The sequence below is a fragment of the Talpa occidentalis genome, unplaced genomic scaffold (genome assembly GCF_014898055.3).
Source record: "Talpa occidentalis isolate TD23 unplaced genomic scaffold, MPIMG_talOcc4v2.1 talOcc4.3, whole genome shotgun sequence".
Taxonomy (NCBI): domain Eukaryota; kingdom Metazoa; phylum Chordata; class Mammalia; order Eulipotyphla; family Talpidae; genus Talpa; species Talpa occidentalis.
The window spans coordinates 5,419,202-5,440,236 of NW_023603184.1; the positions used below are offsets into that span (position 1 = coordinate 5,419,202).

General features: G+C 49.8%; 1 protein-coding gene across 1 annotated transcript in view; it reads right to left on the bottom strand.

The window, feature by feature from the left end:
• CREB3L1 (cAMP responsive element binding protein 3 like 1) overlaps positions 1 to 2,733 on the bottom strand; it is a 31,997-nt gene extending 29,264 nt beyond the window's left edge. The window contains exon 1 of the mRNA XM_037522383.2: positions 2,196 to 2,733. Coding sequence (XP_037378280.1) covers positions 2,196 to 2,297 — 102 coding nt within the window. The 5' untranslated portion in view covers positions 2,298 to 2,733. The remainder of the gene's footprint in view (positions 1 to 2,195) is intronic.
• Between the last annotated feature and the right edge of the window lie 18,302 nt (positions 2,734 to 21,035).

The window sequence follows — 21,035 nt, forward strand, 5'->3', positions numbered from 1 at the left end:
CACAGCTACTCCTCAGAGTATTCCTCCCTAGCACCCTATCTAGCAGCAGGCTACCTGTGAAATCCTACCTGTCATGCACGGTGCTGGTATTAATCTATACATTCATTTTTCTCTGACTAAATCCCTACAATCACACCAGGGGAAGGTTCTACATCTCTGTTTTTCAGATGAGGAAACCAAGGTCCAGAAGAAGAAAAGTCACTGGCTGGTGGCAGAAGCACAGCTAAGAATGAAATTTCCTGATTCCCAGCCCAGGAGTTCTTTCTCTTTCCCCTTAGAAACCTCTGCCTTGCTGGCCCTGGCTTAGGCTCCAGGTCAGGAGGCTTCCCCACAGGGCTTTCCCTCCTGACTCCCAGTGCTGGATACCACTGTCTGATTGAGCCTCCTTTCCTGCCCTGGATGCTGGCCCAGATGAGCAGCTGGGGCTGCAAGGCTGAATGGAGCAGCAGGAAGAGGCTGTAGGCGGCAGAGTTCATTCAGAAGAAAGCCCAACACAGAGCTGCAGAGCAAAGCTTACTGCCCCCCTTGGCTGAAAGAGTACAGCTCCATCAACACTGTCTCCTACCCGACCGGTATCCGTTACCAGTTCCAGGAAGAGTGGATAAAACCTCAGATCCTTGCCTGCAACTTTAGACCATCCTTAGAAAGACTTGAGCCAGCTTTTTCTCCGAAGAAACAGGCCCAGGGAGGAGAGCCAGTGGTGTGGGACAGACTCGCAGAGGGAGGCAGGACTAGAACCCAGGTTTTTCTATGGCCAGTGCAAGCCCTTGATCCTCCTCCGCCTGCCTGCGTGCTGAAGTGTGCTCTTCCCGACCAGGGACTGGGGCTGGGACGGGCCCTTTCGCTGGGAGTGACCTGGATCTGCTGCCTAATGGAGACTTCACACCCCCTGCCCCCTGGCTCAGGTTCCTGTCCTCTGATTTGTTTCCCTGACATTAACGGTGGCCTGGGACAGTTTAGGTAGAAGTTCAGGATGCCCAATTTTTTAAGTCCCTGCATACTTGGCTCTTGAGCTGCCAAGTTTATATTAGTCCCAGGAGGCAGAGACCAGCAGGTAGAGGTAGAGTCCCCTGAGATGATCAGTGTGTGTGTGTGTGTGTGTGTGTGTGTGTGTGTGTGTGAGAGAGAGAGAGAGAGAGAGAGAGAGAGAGAGAGAGAGAGAGAGAGAGAGACAGTGCGTCTGGTGGTTCATTGCATGGGGTGTGTGTGTGTGTGTGGGGTGCCTATTAGATTTGTCCACATTTTAACTGGGCAGTCCCTTCTGAACCCAGATATTTTCTCCCTTACGGAGACCATGCCCCTCCCCCAGGCAGAGCTGTAGGGTTGAGCCTGAGAGAGGAAGGGAGAGAGAGAGGCAAGCCACGTTTCCTTAGGGAGGGAGGGGAAGAGAGAGGAAGAGTAGAAGGACAAGCCCAGAGACAGACACAGGGAGAGAGACAGAAAGTCAGGGAGACACGAGGGACAGAGCAACAGCTCTGGAGACACAGAGGTGGGGAGAAAGCCCTCCCTCCCTCCTCTCCAGTCCTACCCTGTGCTGCCCTGACCCCTGACCTGATGAGCATCAGGTCAGCTGGGGGGATGTCAGGCCCGACTCCCCGGGAGGCCACTGTGACACCTCAAAATGTCTGGGTTTGGCTCTGGCTACCTAGGGGTGTCAGGTCCCTAGTCCTCAGAAAGTGTCTGTGCGGCAGCCTCCCCAGTGGAGCACCAGCGGCTGAGGCGCCTAGGCCCTAAAGGGGGCTCAAGAAAGGGCGCAGACACTTTGCCCCCAATGCAGCAGGGGAACCCTGGGGTGTTTGAAGAAAACTAGAAGATGGGGGGCCGGGGGGGTTTCAGGATTGGTGTCTCCGGAGCTCGCATACCCAAGGATCACACAGCCCCGACCCTCAAAACCCCCCTCCCCTGGAAAGCCGAGGTCCAGGTATACACAGATGGAACCCCCAGAGGGGCGCACGCTGGCGCTAGCTCCGGGGATCGAGGCTCGCTCCAGATCTAGGGAGGTGTCGAGGGATCTAGTCACCAAATCTCAGAGCTCTTAAAAGCACGTGTTCCTCCAGGGAACCCTACACCAGAACCCCCTCCCCAGCTTGGACCGGGCGATGTGCAGTCGGGTCCTGCCGGGAGGACCGCGGGAGCAGGGGCGCGGCAAAGAGGGGCGCGGAATGGTGGAAGGGGTCGTAGACCCTTGATCTTACCGCGTTGTTGAGGAAATCCGACTCATTCAGATCCCCCAAGTCCAGGAAGCTGGATCCGGGGAACAGCCTGTCGGCTGGGAAGGGCTCCAGGACGGCGTCCATCGCGGCGGGCTCGGGAGACCCCCTTCTGCTGGGCTCCCTCACTCCAGGGCGGCGGCGCGCCCTGCCCCGAGCTCCTGCCTGAGCGCTGGCAGACTGGGGGAGGCAGGTCCCGGGCGCAGCCCCGGTCGCAGGCGGCGCGGCCCCGGGTGCGGGGCGCGAGGGGCGCGCGGCCCTTAGGACAGCAGCGCAGAGCGGGCTGGGCTCAGGGCACCCGGGCACACAGCGGGCATCTAGCCGACTCCTCCTCCTGCTCCTCCGGGGACACAGCTGGCTTCCATGGGGAGCCCGGGAGCAGGGGTGCGGGCGTGAGGCGCCCCCCCCGACAGGGTGGGAGCCGGGGGCGGGGGAGCAGAGCGCTCCCCCGAGACTGGGTGACGGCCGGGCGCTCCGCGCTCTCTGCGTCTCCCTCTGCACAGCTTCTGTCACTTTCCTCTCTGTGAAACCGGGAACCCCTGCCTGGTTAGCCCAGCTGGCCGAGGCGCCACGCCCCCACATCAATATTCACAATAATTTCATATTAATGAGAAGAGGGTGGGGCCCGATGAAGCCGCCCTCCTCTTTTAAAGAGACATCTGCAAGCGCCTCTTCCTTGCCTGTCTGTTTCCTGAAAGCTCAAGCCAGGGGCTGGACGCACGAGCCTCCCTGCAGCCAAAGTCTCTGGAGGCGACCGTGCTCCTCTACGTCCATGAGGGAGCCTTAGACTCCTTGAGGGAGCCTTAGACTAGGGCCTGAGCCAAATTTAAGGCTGGGAAATTCCATCTCTCAGGCCCCTCAACATACCTCCTCTAAAAGGCTGGAGATTTTCACTTGCCTCCTCTGGAAGCTGGCCCTGGCCCCACAGGACATTGTGTGCTGATCTCCACTAGGGCATTACTGTGGCATTGTCGTTTGCTCGCGTGCCTTTGACCTCAACTGGACTCAGCTCCCTGTGAGCAAGAGTGGCATCCAGCTTTCCTACGCATGAAAGGGTCGGGTGTAAGAAGAGATGAAACAAGGACCCCCTCTTTTCATCAATCACCAATCCCCCCTAATGGTATGAACAGCCAGAAGTTGGAAAGGGTGGCCATGGTGTCTTCCTGGCCACCAGTCACTCCCAGCCCCCCATCATGACCTAAGTGGCCCTCTTCTGAGTGCAGCTTAATCTCTTGAAAGGGCTGATAAACAATCAGCAGGCACCTGAACAAATGGAGGTGGCTCAGATAGGCACACCCTCAGAGGGCTGGGCACGCTGTTTCCTGCCCAGAAGTCATTAATAGGATTAAGTGTGTCCTCCTTGTCTGGGGCTTTTCATTAACTCAGGAACCACAAGTCCTGTAAGAAGCAGAGATGTCATTACAGCTAAGCCAGGGATGTCACTGAAATTGCTTGCTCAGTGCCAAGGTAGAAGGGTAAGCACCTATCGAGGTCAGGGAGCTGCTGTTTGTTTGCCTAGAGCAGGCTGGCAGGCAGGTGGCTTTCCCCACCTCATGACCCAGTTGACACAGTTCTGGAGAATGAAGTTCTGACCCTCCAGCTTGTCACATGACTATTAGCTCTCAGGCCTCCTGGAGAGTTTGCTCTAGAGAAGCTGGGATTAGGGCTTGTGCTCTGGGGACCGGTTCACCAGCAAATCCCAGAAGTTAGGCTGAGCCAAAAAGAACTGAGTTTGCTGTCAAAACAGTGGCTGGTACCATTAGTGTTCCCGGATCATGGCTACTTCCCCCAAATATGTCACATCTGGCCAATTCGGGAACATTCAAGCACTGGGAAGGTGTCTGATCCTTTCCTGGGGAGAGGAGCAGCCCCTGGCTGGGAGGACAATCTAGTATGTGGTGGATGAGCTGGAAGCAGCAGGTGTCTGGGGTCCTGGCTCCTGAGCTGGAATCCTTGCAGGTCCCCAAGAGGAACAAAAACCCCTCTGCCTGAGGTTGGCTGGAAGTGGTGCCCGAGTTCCTCCCAACCTGCTCTGTAATTAGAGACACAGGCACCATTTAAGTGATTGGAGAAGATTATATAGTTTTAGATAAATAGGATTAGAGTGTCCTCTTTCCTGATTCTTACCCAGGTGAACACCCCAGGAAACCATTGAAAATAATCCTGGGGAGATATTCTGGTTCCGGCACCTCCTGTGGAGTCTGAGCGAGAAAAGTCCTGGGGGGAAGGGGTGGGGAGGGCAAGAAGAGGGGTGGGCAGTGTGGAGCCTGACTGCAGCAGAGTATAAACCCCCCCAGCCCCTGGATGAAGGAGATGGCAAAGACCAGCAAAGAGTGTGATATGGCTGTGTGGGTGGGGAAGTCCTCTCTGAAGAGTTGACTGGAGTCATTTATGGAACAAAATGGAGGGAAAAGCATTTTAGACAGAGGGAACAGCAAGCAGAAGAGAAAAAAGAGAGACAGGCCTTATGGAAGGGAGAGGCAGTGACATGGGAATAAGATGATGAAGAAACCTAGTCCTTCTGCTCATACTGAGGCTCTCAGCTCTATTCTATAAAAGTTCTGAAATGAGTTGTGCCAAGTCAGATTAGAGGTTCCACTGAAACCTTCTGTAGCAACACACCCCTTTAAGATCATCTTTTAAAGATTGTTTTCAGGCGAAGAAATTAGATGGCTCACCAGGTCTGAAGTCTGGCTCCTGATCCAGTGGGAGGGTCTGCTCCCTCCCTGAGTGTGGTTCCACCACTCAGGGCACACCCTACCCCTAACCCAAGGGCACTTCTCTACAGCTGAAGAGGTCAGGGGAGGGATGCCTAGATTGCTCTACAAACACCCCTAAATACCCAAACTGTCATCCCTCCTTTTATGAGCTCAGGAACATCTGGTTGTTGCTCTCCAGCAGCTGCTCCAGCTGTGAAGCGCAATGCATAAAGACATCCCAGCCCAGGTAGTGACGCACAGGAGAGAAAGGACAGAGATAAGCTTCCTGCCAATCCCAGACATTTAAGGTCATGTGGAGATAGGCTCCTACCAGGCTGAGCTGTGAAAGTCATGGTGCTGGAGTGAGAGTGTGTGTGTAAGGATGGGGGGCTTGGTTGGGGTCTGCCATACTTTAATCCCCCTGGAAAGTTACTGGCCTTCTCCGGTCTCAGTTTTCATATCTATAAACTGGGAGAGGTGTTGATGACCCTTAGGGCTCTGTCCTCTCCAGGGACATTCCAAATGTGCCCTTTCCAGGCTGGGGACTAGCAGAGAGTTGGGAGGTGGGGTAAAGGGCCTGGCACCCCAATTTTCCAGGTCCTTCCTGAGCCTCCTGGGAGGTACAAAGCTGAGTGTTGACATTCAGCAGGCAGGCCCTGGGTGGCAGTGAGGAGGTCGCCCAAAGTAAACCTGCCTTGTTTGCCTGGATTGTAAAGGGAAAAACGCTTTGGCACACTCCAACAGGAACTTCTGAGAAATGAAAACATATTCATCCTGGAGATTAGACTGACTTCCGGGGCACAGATGGAGCCCTTTGTTCTCTGTGGTTCCCTAAAATGGGGTGCATGGCTGCTCTCCCAGGTGCCCCCCGCTGGGCTAGAACATCAAGTCTCTGGGGTGGCACCCTGCCGGGAAGGGAGGTGGGCTCAGATCCTGGCTCTCACTCTTCTCTATCCCCTTAGCCTGTGCTCTCTGCTCCGCCCTGAAACATAAAACGACCTGACATTTATTGAGTACTTGCTTTGTGCCAGGCACTAAATACTTATATTATCTCATCTAATTCTTGGAATAAGCTCTTGAGATCCGTATCATAGTCAGTGATTCTGAGATGCATGTATTAACATCCCTGAAATCAGAAAGCGTGTTCTAGTCCATGCTATGTTCTAGTCTGAAGGATAGCATTTTTTCCTTCTTAATGTGTGTTAATAATGGTGCCAACTTTGATTCGATGAAACACATTATCATTATCATCTCCAATCTGCAGATGAGAAAACTGAGGCCCAGAGAGTTTATATCACTTACTATTCCTTTGTTTATTAAAAAGAATTTTTTTTTTTTGCTGGAAACCAAGGCTTAGGCCCATAAGAATCTTGCTTTAGGTCAACCAACTTCGATGGGGCAGGGATAGGACGGAAATCCTGGTCTTCAGGCTCCTCACCTAGGGCCCTTTCCACTCACCCCAGATGAACCGGGTTTGCTCACTAGGGAGAGCCAGGAGCTGAGGGGAGGGCATTCTAGGCCTTTCTTAGTAGCTAGTGAATCACCAGCCATCCGGCTGGAGAAGGGCCTTAAAGATAGTTTTTTTCTTTTTCCAAATTCTTTGAAGACTGACGTTCCTTAAGGACTAAGAAAACACTTGCCTCCCTTCCAGCTCCTTTTCTTGGTAGTCATTTTAGCTTTTTTTCCCTGAATTTCAGCTCTACGGTCCCATCTTTGCACTGGAGGCAGGCCCGCCCCTTGGCCCTCTGTCCACCCACCGCCTGGGGAACAGCTCCACCCTCTTCCTGCTTTGCTCTCAGTCCTGCTCCAAACTCAACCATTTTTCTTCCAACTCCAATCACCTGCACCGACAGAGCTTCTAGATGTCTCTAACTCAGGCTGCTGGCTCCAGTCCTGAAGATATACATTCAGCCAGAGAGTCCTCTATTTCTCTTGCTCTCTAAGTCAAAAGTAAAGGGAGAAAGAATCAACAAAGCCGGTCTTTTCTCTTGCCTCAGTGAGTCCTTGTGGGTAGGGGACACTCCCCTGCAAGTTCTGCCCCACCTAGGACTGGCAGAGCTAGAACTAAGGGGAAAGGCAGGGGCATGGAAAGTCAGAGGCTTGCCCTGCCTCTGATGGATGGCACTTGCCAAGTGTCTTCCTCAGCTACCCTATGACTTGATTTCCCTGAAGTAGCTCATCCCCAGGACGCAGGGAAGCAGCACTGGGCATATAAATTATCAGAGGCTTTCATGCAATGCAACCAGACACAGTTCAGTTTAGGGGGGACTGATAACAGTCAAGGTTAAGCAAGGGCCTGAGATTCTTCACAGTAAAATGAGGGTTTTGGACAGGATCATTTCTCAAATTCCATCTTAACAGTGCTGAACTGGTATGATTCTGGATCCTTTGTCCCAGAAAGCAAATGTGGGCCTTGGGTGTGTTCTTTGGGCATTGATTAGCCAGGCACTGATTAGCAAATGTGCATGCACACACCTCTCAGGGGGAGATCTAGTGCTTGAAGGTGTGGACTCACCTATGGGGCTGCTGCTACGTGCACGTGTGAGCCCCTGGAGGAGAAAGTGCCAGCTCACACCTAGCGGTGGGCCCTCCCCTCTGTGCAAATCCCTGCCAGTGCGTGCGGCTGCAAATCTGGTTTCCATCTTCTTCCAATAGGCAGCAGGGCTGGGGGAGACTGAGTGGAATATTAATTGTACTTTTGCACGTGGCCGAGCTCCATGAATGTGGTGGTCGGAGGGAGCAGCCTGAAGCTATGTAGGGAATGAGGGGCAAGCCACAGGAGTGGGGTTCCCTGGGGTTTATAGGCTTGCTTGGGAGGAGGCAGAGCCCTGAGACCCAAAATGAGTAGGAGGTAGGGAGTGAGAGGGTTTCTGAGACTGAGGATCTGGGGACAGCAGGGTTGACACCAGCCAAGTTTAGGGTGATTTCCATGTTTGCTTCGCCCAGAACCTGGCACATAGTAGGGGTTCAGTAAGTGGTTGCTAAATGATTGCTTGAGTGCTCAAAAGATGTTATATGTTCCTTCTCTGGGAGCAGACAGGACAGAGCAGGAGGAAGGAAGGGACGAGGCATGAGCTGGCCACTCTGAAGGTCACTGTTGGGCATTTTATTTCATTTCAAGCACACAAGGGCCCTGGAGATAGTTTCACTCCCACTGCACACACATTGCCCTCTGCTCCTACTTGCTCTTTTTGGAAGGTCCAGGGGAGAATTTTTTCTTTGACTCAGTGCCCAGAAAAACTGATGACTTCTGAGCAGTGGGTCTATTTTTAATCTGCTGGACACGGGATTTTGTAGCTCGTTGCATTTCCTCGTTTACTTGGGCTGCCAGGAAGCTCAGAGATGAATTTATTGAGGCCCACCTTTTGCCACATGACACAGAAGTGCATTTACCAAGATGAATGCATCCCTGGCCTCATCTTCGATTTTGACCCCCCTTTCTCCATATCCTTTTTCCTCTATTAAAAACCATCTAATTTCATTATCTGTAGGGTTTCTCAAATACCTTCCATATACCCTGAAGGGAGACAGGGTTTAAATACATAACTATTTTTGCTTTATAATAGATGAAGAAGTTAAGGCTGGGAAAGTTTGTGTTATTTTTCCAAGAAGCAAGATAGTTGGGAATTTGATGGCGGGTCTGTTTGTCTTAATCTTTTTGCTGCACCAGACTCCAGGACTGGACAAGTTGCAGTTATCACAGTGCTTTCCAGGGAGTGGGGAGGAGCTGGGGCTTTTTGCAGACCCAGCCTTAACTCCTACCCGCCCTCATCCAGGCGCCCGTTCTCCAGGAGCAGGTCCAGGTGGGAGCTGCACCCCATGTCAGACACAGAGAAGGGGCCCTTGGGGCCTTGGGCACCCCCATCCTCAGGAACTAGCCTCCACCCCATGGCTGAGCAGGACAAATAGAAAACCAGAAGAGCTTGCCTTGGCACTCACCAGTTAAAGCAAATATATATTCCAGATGCTCTAAGGGATGTTTCTGGAGCCTCCAGATCTGAAGGGCGGACCAATTCCCTGGAGAAAATGAATGGATGTTGGCCCAGGGGTGTCACATTTTCCCCTAGTTCTACGGCAAATAAGCACCAAGGTTCCAAGGATCAGAGTGAGGGTCACCTCAATCCCTCACTTTATCATTTCGGACCTGCCCATCAGGAGTCTGTCTCCCCTGGGGAGCCCCTGGATGAAGACTTAGGGTTCCCCAGGCTAGAACTTACATATGCCCAGTGGTGAACTCATTCCTCACAGCAGTTACTACCACCATATGCCCCACAAACTGGGGTACCCCTTGGAAAGGCACAAAGAATGGAGCGGGTGTTGCTATTCTGAGTTGCAGAAAGATAATCTGTGACAACCCAGGGGACGCCAACAGAGAGGCCCAGCGACACAGAGCCAGTGAGTAAAGGCTTTGTTCCCGGGGGCTGTCCCGATGAGCCCCGGGGGCACCCAGGTGGGACGCTTGCAGTCACCAGCACACAGAGCCTGGAGGAAAATAATCATAGAAATAATGATTTTTACAAACTGCCATTTATCGTGGCCTGTTGCCCTTCAGTGCTCTGTCAGCTTACAGTGCGCAGCTCAATCTTCTGACTCTCTAAAGAGTGCCTATAAATCAATAAGACAAAGACCAACAATCCAATAAAAATACTGGCAAAGAATATGAACAGTGAGTCTGCTACATTTATGCAATAACATTTATCATGTCCCAGGATCTATGCTAAGCACTTCTTAATATGTTTTCTCATTCAAGTCTCCCACAGCCCTTGGTGGCAGATACTATGATGACCCTGTTTTCCTGAGGCTCAGAGAGGTGATGTCTCTTGCCCAAGGTCATAGAGCAACTTGGTCTGACTTTATAGATCATGCACTTCAGGTATGAGTTGGGGGGACAGCCGCCATTTACTGAGACTCAAAGTCTCAGGAAAACCTCAGGGACAGGAGAGTGAAAGCAAGGTGGGGGGGGTTGGGGAGGTGGGTGTGTGTTTGGGGGGGCCGTGAGGGGTTGGAAGGGTTGGGGGTGGCTGCGGTGGTGGGGTGGGGAGGGTATCCAGCTGAGGCACTTGGGGAGTTGCCAGCAACTTGTGAAGAAGGCTAGAACCTCCAATATCTAGGTAGAGGGTTTTTTGGGGTCTTTTTAAAGATGATGCATCACATGTTTTTTTTTAAAAAAGGCATACAACAAAAAAAAAGTAACCCTCCGTCCTCTATCCTATCTCCTAACCACTAAGTTTCCACCCTTCAACCAACATATAATCAATTTTATTACTTTCTTGAGCATCCTTTTATGGTGTGTGTGTGTATGTGTGTGTGTGTACATATTTCTCTCTCTTTTTTTTTTTAACTGAAAACGAACGTATTATATATACTGTTCTGCAATTTTTTTATCCCTTTACCTTTATCTGGTTTGGAGATCTTCCCATATTAGTACATAAAGAACTTCCTCCTTTTTTCCCCTAATAGCTGCATAGCTACCCATTGTATGAATGTATCATAATTTATTTACCTGTCCCCAAGTGATGGGCATTTGGATCACTTCCACTTTTACTGTAACAAACAGCACTGTAATGATAGCCTAGTGCAAGCACTGCATATCCATAGGATAAATACTCAGAAGTGGCATTGCTGTGTCAGAGAGAGTGTGCATTTGCAATGTTGATAGATAATGTCAAATATTTTCTACCAAGTTACACCCTCACCAGTGACATATGGTATTATGAATTTATCTACAGTCTTTCAAACAGAGAATATTATCATATTTTGGAATGGTTTCCAGTGTATCCCTAGCTTATGTAGCTCTTATTATTAGTTGGGTGAGAGTCTTTTTAGATGTGCTAGAACAATTTGTTTCTTTTTCTGTAAACTCTGTTTATATTCTTTGACCTTTGAAAATGGTAGTTTGTCTCATCTTATTGATTTCTAGAAGCTCTTTATATGCTAGGGAGATTTTGATATGATTTGTAAGTATAGTGGGGCAACAATTGGCATTCTATCTGGGGAAAACTATTGAGGTAGATTCTTTCCCACACCTCCCACTCTCTCATCCAAACCCTATCATTTATTCCATGAGCATTTATTAAGTACCTCATGAGCCTGGCTCCATGGTTGGGCACCTGAGACCAGAGGTGAACACACGAAGCTCTTAGGTTGCTCCAAGTCCAGTGGGGTACCAGATCTGTATTCAGACAAGTTGAAGTCCATTGTGAGATGAGCTGTAGCTCAGGGATTCAGAATGAGCTACAGGACCACGGGGGAGGAAGCAACAGCCTCTGTCTGTCCCAATAGACTATGACATCTGTCCCCACCTGGGCTGACTCAGAGCTACCGAGGCTTTATCTGCCTCCCCCTCTGCTCCCCTCCCCTCTCCCTGTGGGTTCAGTCCTCGGACTGATTGCAGAAGTGCTCTGCTCCAGGAAGATGCTCCCTCAGTACGTATTTACAGAGGCCTTGGCACATACCAGTCTCCATGAGTGCATTAGCTCTGCCCCCACATGGCCTTCCTCTCTGCACCTGTCCTCACTGTCGATTCTGCCCTGTCTCATGTTGCTTTCCACTTGTTCCCAGCGTGACTTCCTCCACTGCACAGAGGATGTAATCTCCTTGAGGGCAGGAAGGGAAACTTTCTTCTGTGTCCCCTCCCCTTGGTGTTTCGCATCTGGCAACACTTGAGAGGGCTTATTGGATGATTGCTTATGAGAAGGCTTGTGGATTATGAGGAAGCTGGAAACCATGGTTCACCCAAATTGGGGTGTGTGTGGAGAGATGGTGAGAAGGCACCCATTAAGCATGGGGAATGGGTGGTATGCTGTCTCCAGAGCCCAGCCAGGAGAGAGTTAATCTGGCCAGAGTTTTGTATATGAAGTGGCACCAGAAAAAAAAATGTTCAGACTAGCAATTGAGCCCTGTCTCATCCTGGTTCAAATGACATTGTCTGAGCTTCCCCAGGCTCGCCTTCTGCACTAATTACAGACCTTCCCTGGGGATGAAGACTGGGCCAGGAGGTCCTCATTACAGGCTCCCTTGCTGGAGGGAGCAAACCCCAATGACCAAACCAATGGTCAAAGTCTCTTGAAGGGAGGCCCAGGGCTACACTGATGAGCGTCTCTACTGCTGCCCAGCTGGGAAAGGGTTAAGAAGTAGGCATGACTGGAGGGAAAAGCCAGAGTGAAATGGGGGGCCCAGATCCAGGCTAAATTATCCCTCCCAGCTCGACTTGCCCAGGCCCCTTTCTCTTTTCTTGCTCCCCAAGATGGCTGCTGTCAGGACTCTCAGAATCTCCCCTTTGTGGTTGCCTGCCGGCTGCCTCTCCCTGTGGCCTGTGGAGACCTTGCCTTCTTTAATCTTCCATTTATCTCAAGGCCTCACCCCTCTGAGATTGGCTTTGATGTGGGGCCTGCCCAGGGGGGAAATCAAGGGTTTCTGAGCCTGGTCTGGACTCTGCCCACTGCCCCTAGCCCAGGCGGTGCCCTGAGGTCTCCTGGACATCAGGGCTAGCCCCTGAGGGTGGCCTCAGCAGAGCGTAAGAGCCTTGGGTCCTGATTTTCAGGCAGATGCAAGGGCTGCGCCCATGTCCCAAAGTGGAGGCGGGGCCCAGGAGGAAGAGCTTTTATCACAGTATATTTTTTCCTGTTCACCTCTGTCTTCCCCATGAGTCTGTGAGCATGATGATGATGATAAATGAAATAGTAATAACAACAATTCAGCACATTGCTGATATCAGTATCAGGCATTAAGACCTTTTCTACTGGTCTGGGGTGTGAAAGGGTTTGGGGCAGTGTGAAGTGTCAGGAAAGATTCTGCTGCCTGACTCCTTGCTCCCAGGACAGCTCTTGTCATGACTGTCTGAGGGACAGTCCTCGTGGCTGTCTGCTCTGGGGCAAGGTGTGCTCGTGTCCCCTGATCCGGGTAGGTGTGTGCCTGTGTTGGTACCTATTTGCCTGTGTTGGCAGCACCTACAGGGCAGCTGCCATGGCCTGGTAGTCTGTGGGACCTCCCCCTGCAGGGCTTGGGGAGGGGGAGTGGCGGCACAGAAGCAGTGACTTCCTCTCTACCACCATCCCGAGTAAGAGCCTCAGCGGGTAGAGCTCAGGGGTAGAGAATTTGACTGCAGAGTAAGAGCCCCAGAATTCCAGTAGCTCTTGTTGGACTTCTGTCCCCATTCATAGTGAAAGTTATGGGGTTGTCTGTGTCCCTGAATTCTCAACTACCTGCCCGTGGACTCCTGAGGGTCAAGGCCACTCCAAGTTCCTTGCACCCCAGAGAGCAATACGGTGTTCTGTGTCTGATGGGTGCTTTGAAAGTAATGGATGCCTGAATGAATGGTCCATAATCCTGGAACCAGAGGAGCCTGAAGTTACAGGGCTTCTCAACTTTACTTTAGCCAAGTGACTGCTCCTGTGCGGGACTCAGTTTGCCCTTCTATAGATGGGGCTTTTGTGGTCATTCGTCATTCATTTACAATTGTATCTTAAGAATGTTCTTAGGGCACTGTGATATGTTCTGAGGTTACAAAGGTTAATTAGAATCGGTGCTGCCCTCAAGAAGCTGAAAGGGGTCACAGACATGGATAGCAGTAATGGGGATGTCAAGTGCTAAGTGTCTTTCTGGAGGTGCCTGCGTGGCTCAGAAAAGGGGGTGGCCTGTTGTATACAAGGGGAAGGATAGGAAGATTTCTCTCTGAAGGGGGTTGATGTGGGTCTTGGGAGATGAGTAGGTGCTTGCTTTCTGGGCAAAGGGAGCAACATGGTAGAAAGATCTGGAGGTGGATCAGATCTGGTGCCTGGGGGACACAGCTAACATTTGGGTATGGTTGAAACTTAACAAGGCAAGAGGGCATGGTGAGAGGGTATCCCAGGGCATCATAGACCCCCAAAAGATTTTTTTAAAAGGATTTATTTATTTATTTATACAAGCACTGGGTACAGTCAGAAGCATGGGAGGGTGAATGAATTCACCAGAGCCAGAGCGGGGAACAGAACAGGCAGACTGACGAAATACACTGCTGAGGGGAGCAGCAGGCGCTGCAGGAGAGGTCTGTCACACCATGCGGGACCCTCACCCAGTGGCCCGGGATTGAACCAGCGGGTGCTGCAGAGGCCTCGGGCAGCTTCACAGCCCAGCACTCAACTGCTGCACCACCAGGGGAGGCCTGACCCCCAAAGGATTTTAAATGCTATCCTGAAGGCAAATGGGAGCCCCTGGCAAGTTTTATGGAGGAAAGTAATATGATCAGGATCGCATTTTTGATAAACCACGGTGTGGACAATAGGTTGGAGGTGAGCAAGACTGCAATCAGTGAGTGGAGTTACAAGGCTGTGACTCAGGTGGGATATGATAAGGGCCTGAACACACACTAACAAGCGCTAACAGTTACCCAGCACTTGCTGTGTGCCGGCCATGCTCCACGTCAAACATTTACAGATATTTTCATGTTCATTCTCATAGCCACCCTGTGAGTAGAAGCTCTTATGACCATCGCCTATTATTGTGATATTACAGATGGGGCACAGGGGCTCAGTGACACGGCTAGTAAGTGGCAGAAGAAAGACTTGACTCCACCCAGTGTTCTCTAGCTGTGGAAGGCGGTGGCTGGAGACAAGGGCTTGGAGTCCAGAGCTGGTTAGGAGGTGGGCCCACCAGGACATCAGTCAAATAAATGAGCAAATAAGTGAGCGTGTTTGAGCGCCCTTGCAGCTATAGGACTGCAGTTTTGGAACAGTGTCCAGGTTTAGGAAGATGCCAGTGTGTTGCTGTACTATCACAACTCTGTGGCAGCCAGGTCATCTCTGCCTTTACCCTTTTCCCTGAAGGAGTTTTGATTCTACCCACACCCCCAGTCCCCAGCTCAGGCCCTGGGAGAACATTTTGGCAGTTTCCCCTGTCTTCCCGGGACCCTGCCCCTCACAGAGGGCACTGTCAGTGTGTGCACACTGGCAGGTGGATGAGCTAGCCACGGTCATCTCTGGGCCAGGCCTGGCCTTCACTTGCCTGAGGGTGAGCCTGGGGTTGCCCTTTTCTTTGGACCCTGCAAACCCCCATACCAGAATGAGGCAGAGTCTCCTGAAGGAGTCTGAACCTTGGGCAAGAGCTGAGAAAATAGAATCTGCTTTCTATTAAGCGGTTTCCAACCGGCAGTGTGGATTCTGTTTGTGTTTCCTCTCCTGGGCCACAGTTTGAGATGCTGGCCTCCCTACTCACCTCTGTGGACTTTTCCAGGCCTGGAGCTGGCTGGGCCAGCTGATGTCTGGAGGCCAATGGACCGCGAGCTGCTGATTCACCTCCGAGCAGTAGATGCCACAGCTTCCACCTGGAGCTTCGGTTAGAACTTCACAGGTCAGGGTTTTCTTTTTTTAATAAATAAAGCTGAACTTGACTCACAACTCAAGAGAGGCTGTTCCTTGCTCAGAGCCATCAGCATCACCATGGCAACGGCGCCATCCATGAGCACTTGAAAATGGAGTTATCAAAGCAACCCTGCATCTTCCTTCTCACTTCACAGTAGTGCCGGCCTCCACTGCTCCAGGGCCCTTAGGCTGACTGAATAACCATGGCTAGGCCTGGGCTCTCCTCCAAACAGGAAGTTGATTGTAGGGGTCTAATGTTGCTCATCTTACCTACCTGCCATTTGCACAAACTTCTGGAAGGAGCTGAAAAAATCTATTTCAAGCTGGGGCAGCTGCTAGGGGCCGATGTTAAGGCCACATTTTGGAGCTCCGAAATCCATGATTTCTATTGGGAGAATAAAATTGTGTGGTGGGTGCAGCTGCAGAGGTGGTCAGGGCTAGAACTAAAATGTAGGTAAGGATGTTGATAATAATAATAACAACAACAACAGTCATTTACTGACTGCCTACCACCATGAGTCAGGCCATGCATGAAAGGCTTTATATAACTTGTTTCTAGTTCCTTGCCGTAATTACTTCTCTAGAGGCAATTTTCATTAATAAATTAGCTTTAATTAATTTCATAATAATATCTAGCATTGATTGAGTGCCAGATACTCTGCTAAGCACTGTTTATGTTAACATGGGAAGCACTATGATTATCCCCAATTTACAGATGGGAAAATTGAGGCTTGGAGAGGTGGATGAATTTTCTTCAGGTCATTCAGCTAGTGCAGGATGGAGCTGAGGTTGGGCTGTGACAGGGGTCCTCATTATTTTATGGTAGCCTAAGCTTAAATGGAGCAGAAAGAAGAGATAGGGCATCCAGGTTTATTTGGTTTAAGAGACTACCTCCAACGACCTTGACTGATATTTGTCCCCTCAAATGGCTCCTGATCATTGGGAAACACTGAAATAAATGCAGCCTAGGCCCACCAACATCCATTGCATCAGATTTTTTTTGGTGGAGGACCTGCGGATTCTGTATTATAGGCAACTGTTGAGATTGAAGTCTAACATTTGAAAATTTGAAGTGGCTGACCTCCCAGAGAGAAGGGACTATGGCTTCTTTGAGATAATACCCCAGGGCCTGACACAAAGCATGGCCCTGAGTGTGGACTTAAAAAGTATTTGTTGAACTAGAATGAAGAATGAATTGGGTTTCATGGTGTCCTCCATGCTTCTCCATGGCCAGTCCTCCTCTGGTTCCTAAGAGTCTGTGGTCTCCTCCTACTCACCCTCACCTCATGTTCCTACCCCTCAACCCTAGATAGAACTGCCCACTCCAGTGCTTTCCCCTACAATGGGAGCAGTGGCAGACATCTGTTGCCCCAATGCTCCATTTGTTAGCAGAAATAAACTCAGTACCGTAAGCCAGCTTTCAAGGCAGATTTTACCTGAATTCCCCAGGAAAATGGGCACCCATCAGCTATGGAGGAAAGCTTGGGATCTTTACCTCTGACAAGCCCTGGCCATAGAAGAGGCTTATAACTAGAGCAAAACACCCAACTATCAAGTAATAAGACATTGAATTTATAAGCAGTACTACTTTCATATTATGGAATGTTAAGCAACCATTCAAAATAAACAATTTTAATTTAGTGATATGGGAAAATGTTCACCAAAAAGAAAAAGAAAAAAAGCAGCATACAAAGCTATATGCTCCAGAAAGACATGTATGATATGTTGCAGAGAAGCCAGTCACCTCCCAATATCTGTTCTCCTCTTATGCCATAATAAATAGAATTCCTATTTAGATAATATCCTTTCCCAGGGGCTGGAGGACTCAGTCCTGGCTGCTGGGCTGTGAACACAAGTGCTGCATGTGAGTTCCAGGATGTGTCCTTTGAGGAGAAGCAGGTCTCTTTTTGCTTCTTTCTCCCAGAGCAGCCTCCTGGGGTCACAGAGGAAGGGGCGCCCTGAGGACAGAGAATTCCTTTGAGGAGTCTAGATCCCTGGTGGTCAGGGAGAGCTGGCCCAGCTGGGCTGCTTCCCTCTGGCCATCATTTACTATATAGAGAAATGAACATTTAAGCATTTTACTTTGGATTTTCTGAAATGTGTAGTTGAAACATTCCGAATTAATATAAGACATATTGTTAAGTAAAGAAAAAAAATGCAAGTAAAAATAGCACGAACCATATGATTCTTATTTTTAAATGTGTGTTTAGAGCCTCCCTGGTGGCACAAGGGGTTAAGATGCACCCTATGAAGCTCACTGCAGCCACTACAGCATGAGTTCGATCCCCGGCCAGGGAGCTACCCACGTGGTGCAGCAGACCTCTCCTGACTCACCTGCTGCTCCCCTCAGAAGTGTATTTCCGTTGATCTGCCTGTTCTGTTCCCTACTCTGTCTCTGGTGAATCCTCTGACCACCCCCCCCTCTAGCCTGTACCCCAGTTCTTGTGTGTATAAATAAATAAATCTTTAAAAAAATGTGTGTTTATATTTATTTACATGTGCACATAGAAAACTGGAGAGGAAGGTTAAAAAGTGAAATGTTAGCAGAGGCTATTTCAGGGTGGTGAGTCTACGAGGATTTCACATATTTTTCTTTGTTTCTCTGTATATGCTCCAACAAAAGTGTATCATTTTTTCTTCTATTAATTTTATTATTTTTTAATAATTCATTTTTTATGTATATCTTTTATATCATTGTATATTCCCGGTAAAATTCCCACCACCAGTTCACCCGTGAACCAATCACCATAGTCCCTTGTGCTCTGCTCTCCCCTGTTTTGATCCCCTTTCCTCCCCGACCCTCACAGAAAGTCTCTTATTTATGGTTGCCTGCTAGTTTTGTTTTATTATTATTTTTAATTTTTTTAAGATTTATTTATTTATGCACACAAGAACTGGGGTACAGGCCAGAGGTGCGGGGGGTAAGAGGATTCACCAGAGATAGAGTGGGGAACAGAACAGGCAGATCAACGGAAACACACTGCTGAGGGGAGCAGTGGGCGAGTCAGAAGAGGTCTGCTGCACCACGTGGGTAGCTCCCTGGCCGGGGATCGAACTCGTACTGCAGTGGCTGCGGATAGCTTCATAGGTTGCGTCTTAACCCCTTGCGCCACCAGGGAGGCCCTATTATTATTGTTGTTGTTGTTATTTTTTCCCCCTGATCCCTTATTTGCTTCCCCTATATTCCTCCTGTAAGTGAAACCATTTGATGTTTTTCTTTTTCCTTATTTCACTGAGCATGATCCCTTCAAGCTCCCTCCAAGTTGCTACAAATGGCATGAGTTTATCTTTTTTGATTGCTGAATAATATTCCATTGCGTATATATACCACATCTTGATCCAGTCATCTACTTTTGGGCATTTGGGTTGTCTCCATATCTTACCTATTGTGAATAGTGTATTATTTTTTAAATATGAAAAAGGTATAAAAGTTATAAGTGGTATGATTCTAGTGGGGTCTATAGGAATTCCAATTATAAAAAATAGAACCTCTTCATGATTATATGGAAGCGATGGTAAAGACACACAGTAATTATTAACATTTAAAGACACGGGAAACTGTTCAAAATATTAAGGGGAAAGGAAGTTATTAAAAATATGATTCTATTTTTTTCCCTAAAAATAGTGAAACAACATGAATGTTAGAAAAAGGACCAGAAGGAGAGAAACCAATGTATAAATGTTCTGATTCCAAAGCATTCTGGTGATTATTTTCCTTTTTCTGTTTTGATATTTTCTAGATTTTTTTCCCCCAATAAACCTGTATTCATCTTATTAAAAAATTTTTTTAGAGAAAATTTAACAATACAGATGTTATAAAGAACAATAAAACACATTGCCACTGTCTGGAATTAAAGTGACTTGTATTTTGTTGTGTTTAATGCCAGTCTTTATTTTTAAGAAACAAACTGTAATAGCAAAGTCCTCTTTATGTATGTCACTCAAAAAAATTAAATTAGAGCTTGCCCAGTCTGGGCCAGCGACGGTGCTGCAGGAGGACCCAGGGACTTTGGACTTCCTTCCACCTCCAGCAAAGGTTTGGCTACAAGTGCCTATTTCCAGGATGGCAGTGGCCCAGATACAGGGTGCCAGATGTGCGCGGTGCCCCCCCAGGAATATACTGCCACAGGCAGGGCTGGAAGAGGAGGGTCCCGGGACAGCACTTCCCTCCGGAGGTCATTTGGTGCCCAACTGGTGTTTACAAAGAGGGTGGTGCCCATAGTCGCCAGGCTCTGAGGCCTTTGCTCTCGGTGGAGCTGGCCCATGGCAGGCCACAAGCGAAGGGTGGCGAAACCACTGTCTCCTGCGAGGCTTGGAGTCCAGGCCGCAGCCTGGGAGGATTCTGGGAAGTTAGGACCCGCAGCTAGGTGGTGAAGTGGTCAGGGGGGTTAGGGAGATCCAGAAGGAGGAAGGACAGAAGGAAGAGGCAGGCGCACTCACGTTTACTAGCGCTTCCTATGGGCAGTTATCGCTATGGCTTTACAGATGAGGAGACTGAGGCTCAGAAGGGCTGGGTCGCTGTTCCAGACCTTACAGCTCCTGTGCAGAGATTCAGATGACCTCAAGGCTCATGCTCCTCACTCCGTACCAGGTTGAGACCCCCTGGGGCTATTATGAAGGAGCCATTCTGCACTGCTTTGTGGTCTAAGGCCTATCAGCTTCCAACGGGCTTGGCGGCTTGAGAAGCTCAAGTCTGAGCTGATTTTGGAAGAGTTTTTCTTCTTGACTTTGTGGAGAGCAAGGGCTTCTGAGCCCACAGTCAGCTCTCCAGGAAAATATTAGAGCATCTCCTAGAAACTGAGAGAGGAGAGTGGAAACCACCAGCCCTCCCACCTCACCTGCCAAATGCACAGTCCTTCAGTGTCCTCTTCTGGGCCATGGTGGAGATCAGGCAGTGGTGTGTGTGTGGTGCTCAAGCATCTGCAGGGGCAACCTCCTAGCAGACCACCTTTTTCAGACCTCCTACTCATCTCTAACACCTGGCTCACATCCGAAAGGTAGCACAGGCCTGCAGGCCCAGGTTGGATCATGGACAGGCTCTTTCCTATTTCCTTAACTCAAATACCAGGACCAGTGTCGTGCTGATGCCAGAGTCGTGGGCACAGAGCACCACACGTGAATGCCTCCTGGGGAGGCTGGAGATTTCCACTGGACGGAGCTGGTTGAAATTCAGGCTCTAGCTCATTCTGGCTGTGTGACCTTGGCAGTTTCCTTAACCTCCCTGAGGCTCAAAGCCTTTATAAAATGGGGATGTTGTGGATGGGGATGGTAACAGATAGGTACCTCTTCTAGAGGCTGGAGGAGCACCCAACTGTGCATAGAAAGGGTCACTGTGTTTCCCACAGAGCCTGGCACAAAGCACATGCCTGTGGTGGCTCCCGATTCTTCTGGAACTCTGCCTGTCCCACCCAGCCCTGCTTAGGGAACCAGTTTTCACTTTGACCTGGCAGGAAGGCACAAACCCTCTCCCTTCTCAGGAATTGAATATTCCCTGCTAGGGACTGTGTTAGTTGTAATGTCTGAGGACCAGCCAGAGGAGGAATTGTGCTGAGTCTGAGATGCCAGGGAAATGAGTGCCCATCTTGGGTGTGGGGAAACCAGCAGGTGAGCCCTTCATGCAGAACCCCAAATCCTGCCACTTCCTGGTTTGACTGCTCCACACTGAGCCCCCCACCCCCGATCTTTTCTCCCCTACTCTCTGAAGGCCTCTACAGACAGGTCACCCATTCCTCCAGTGATATTATTATTGTTAACAATAATGATGACTACTGTTCCCTTTCCCTGAC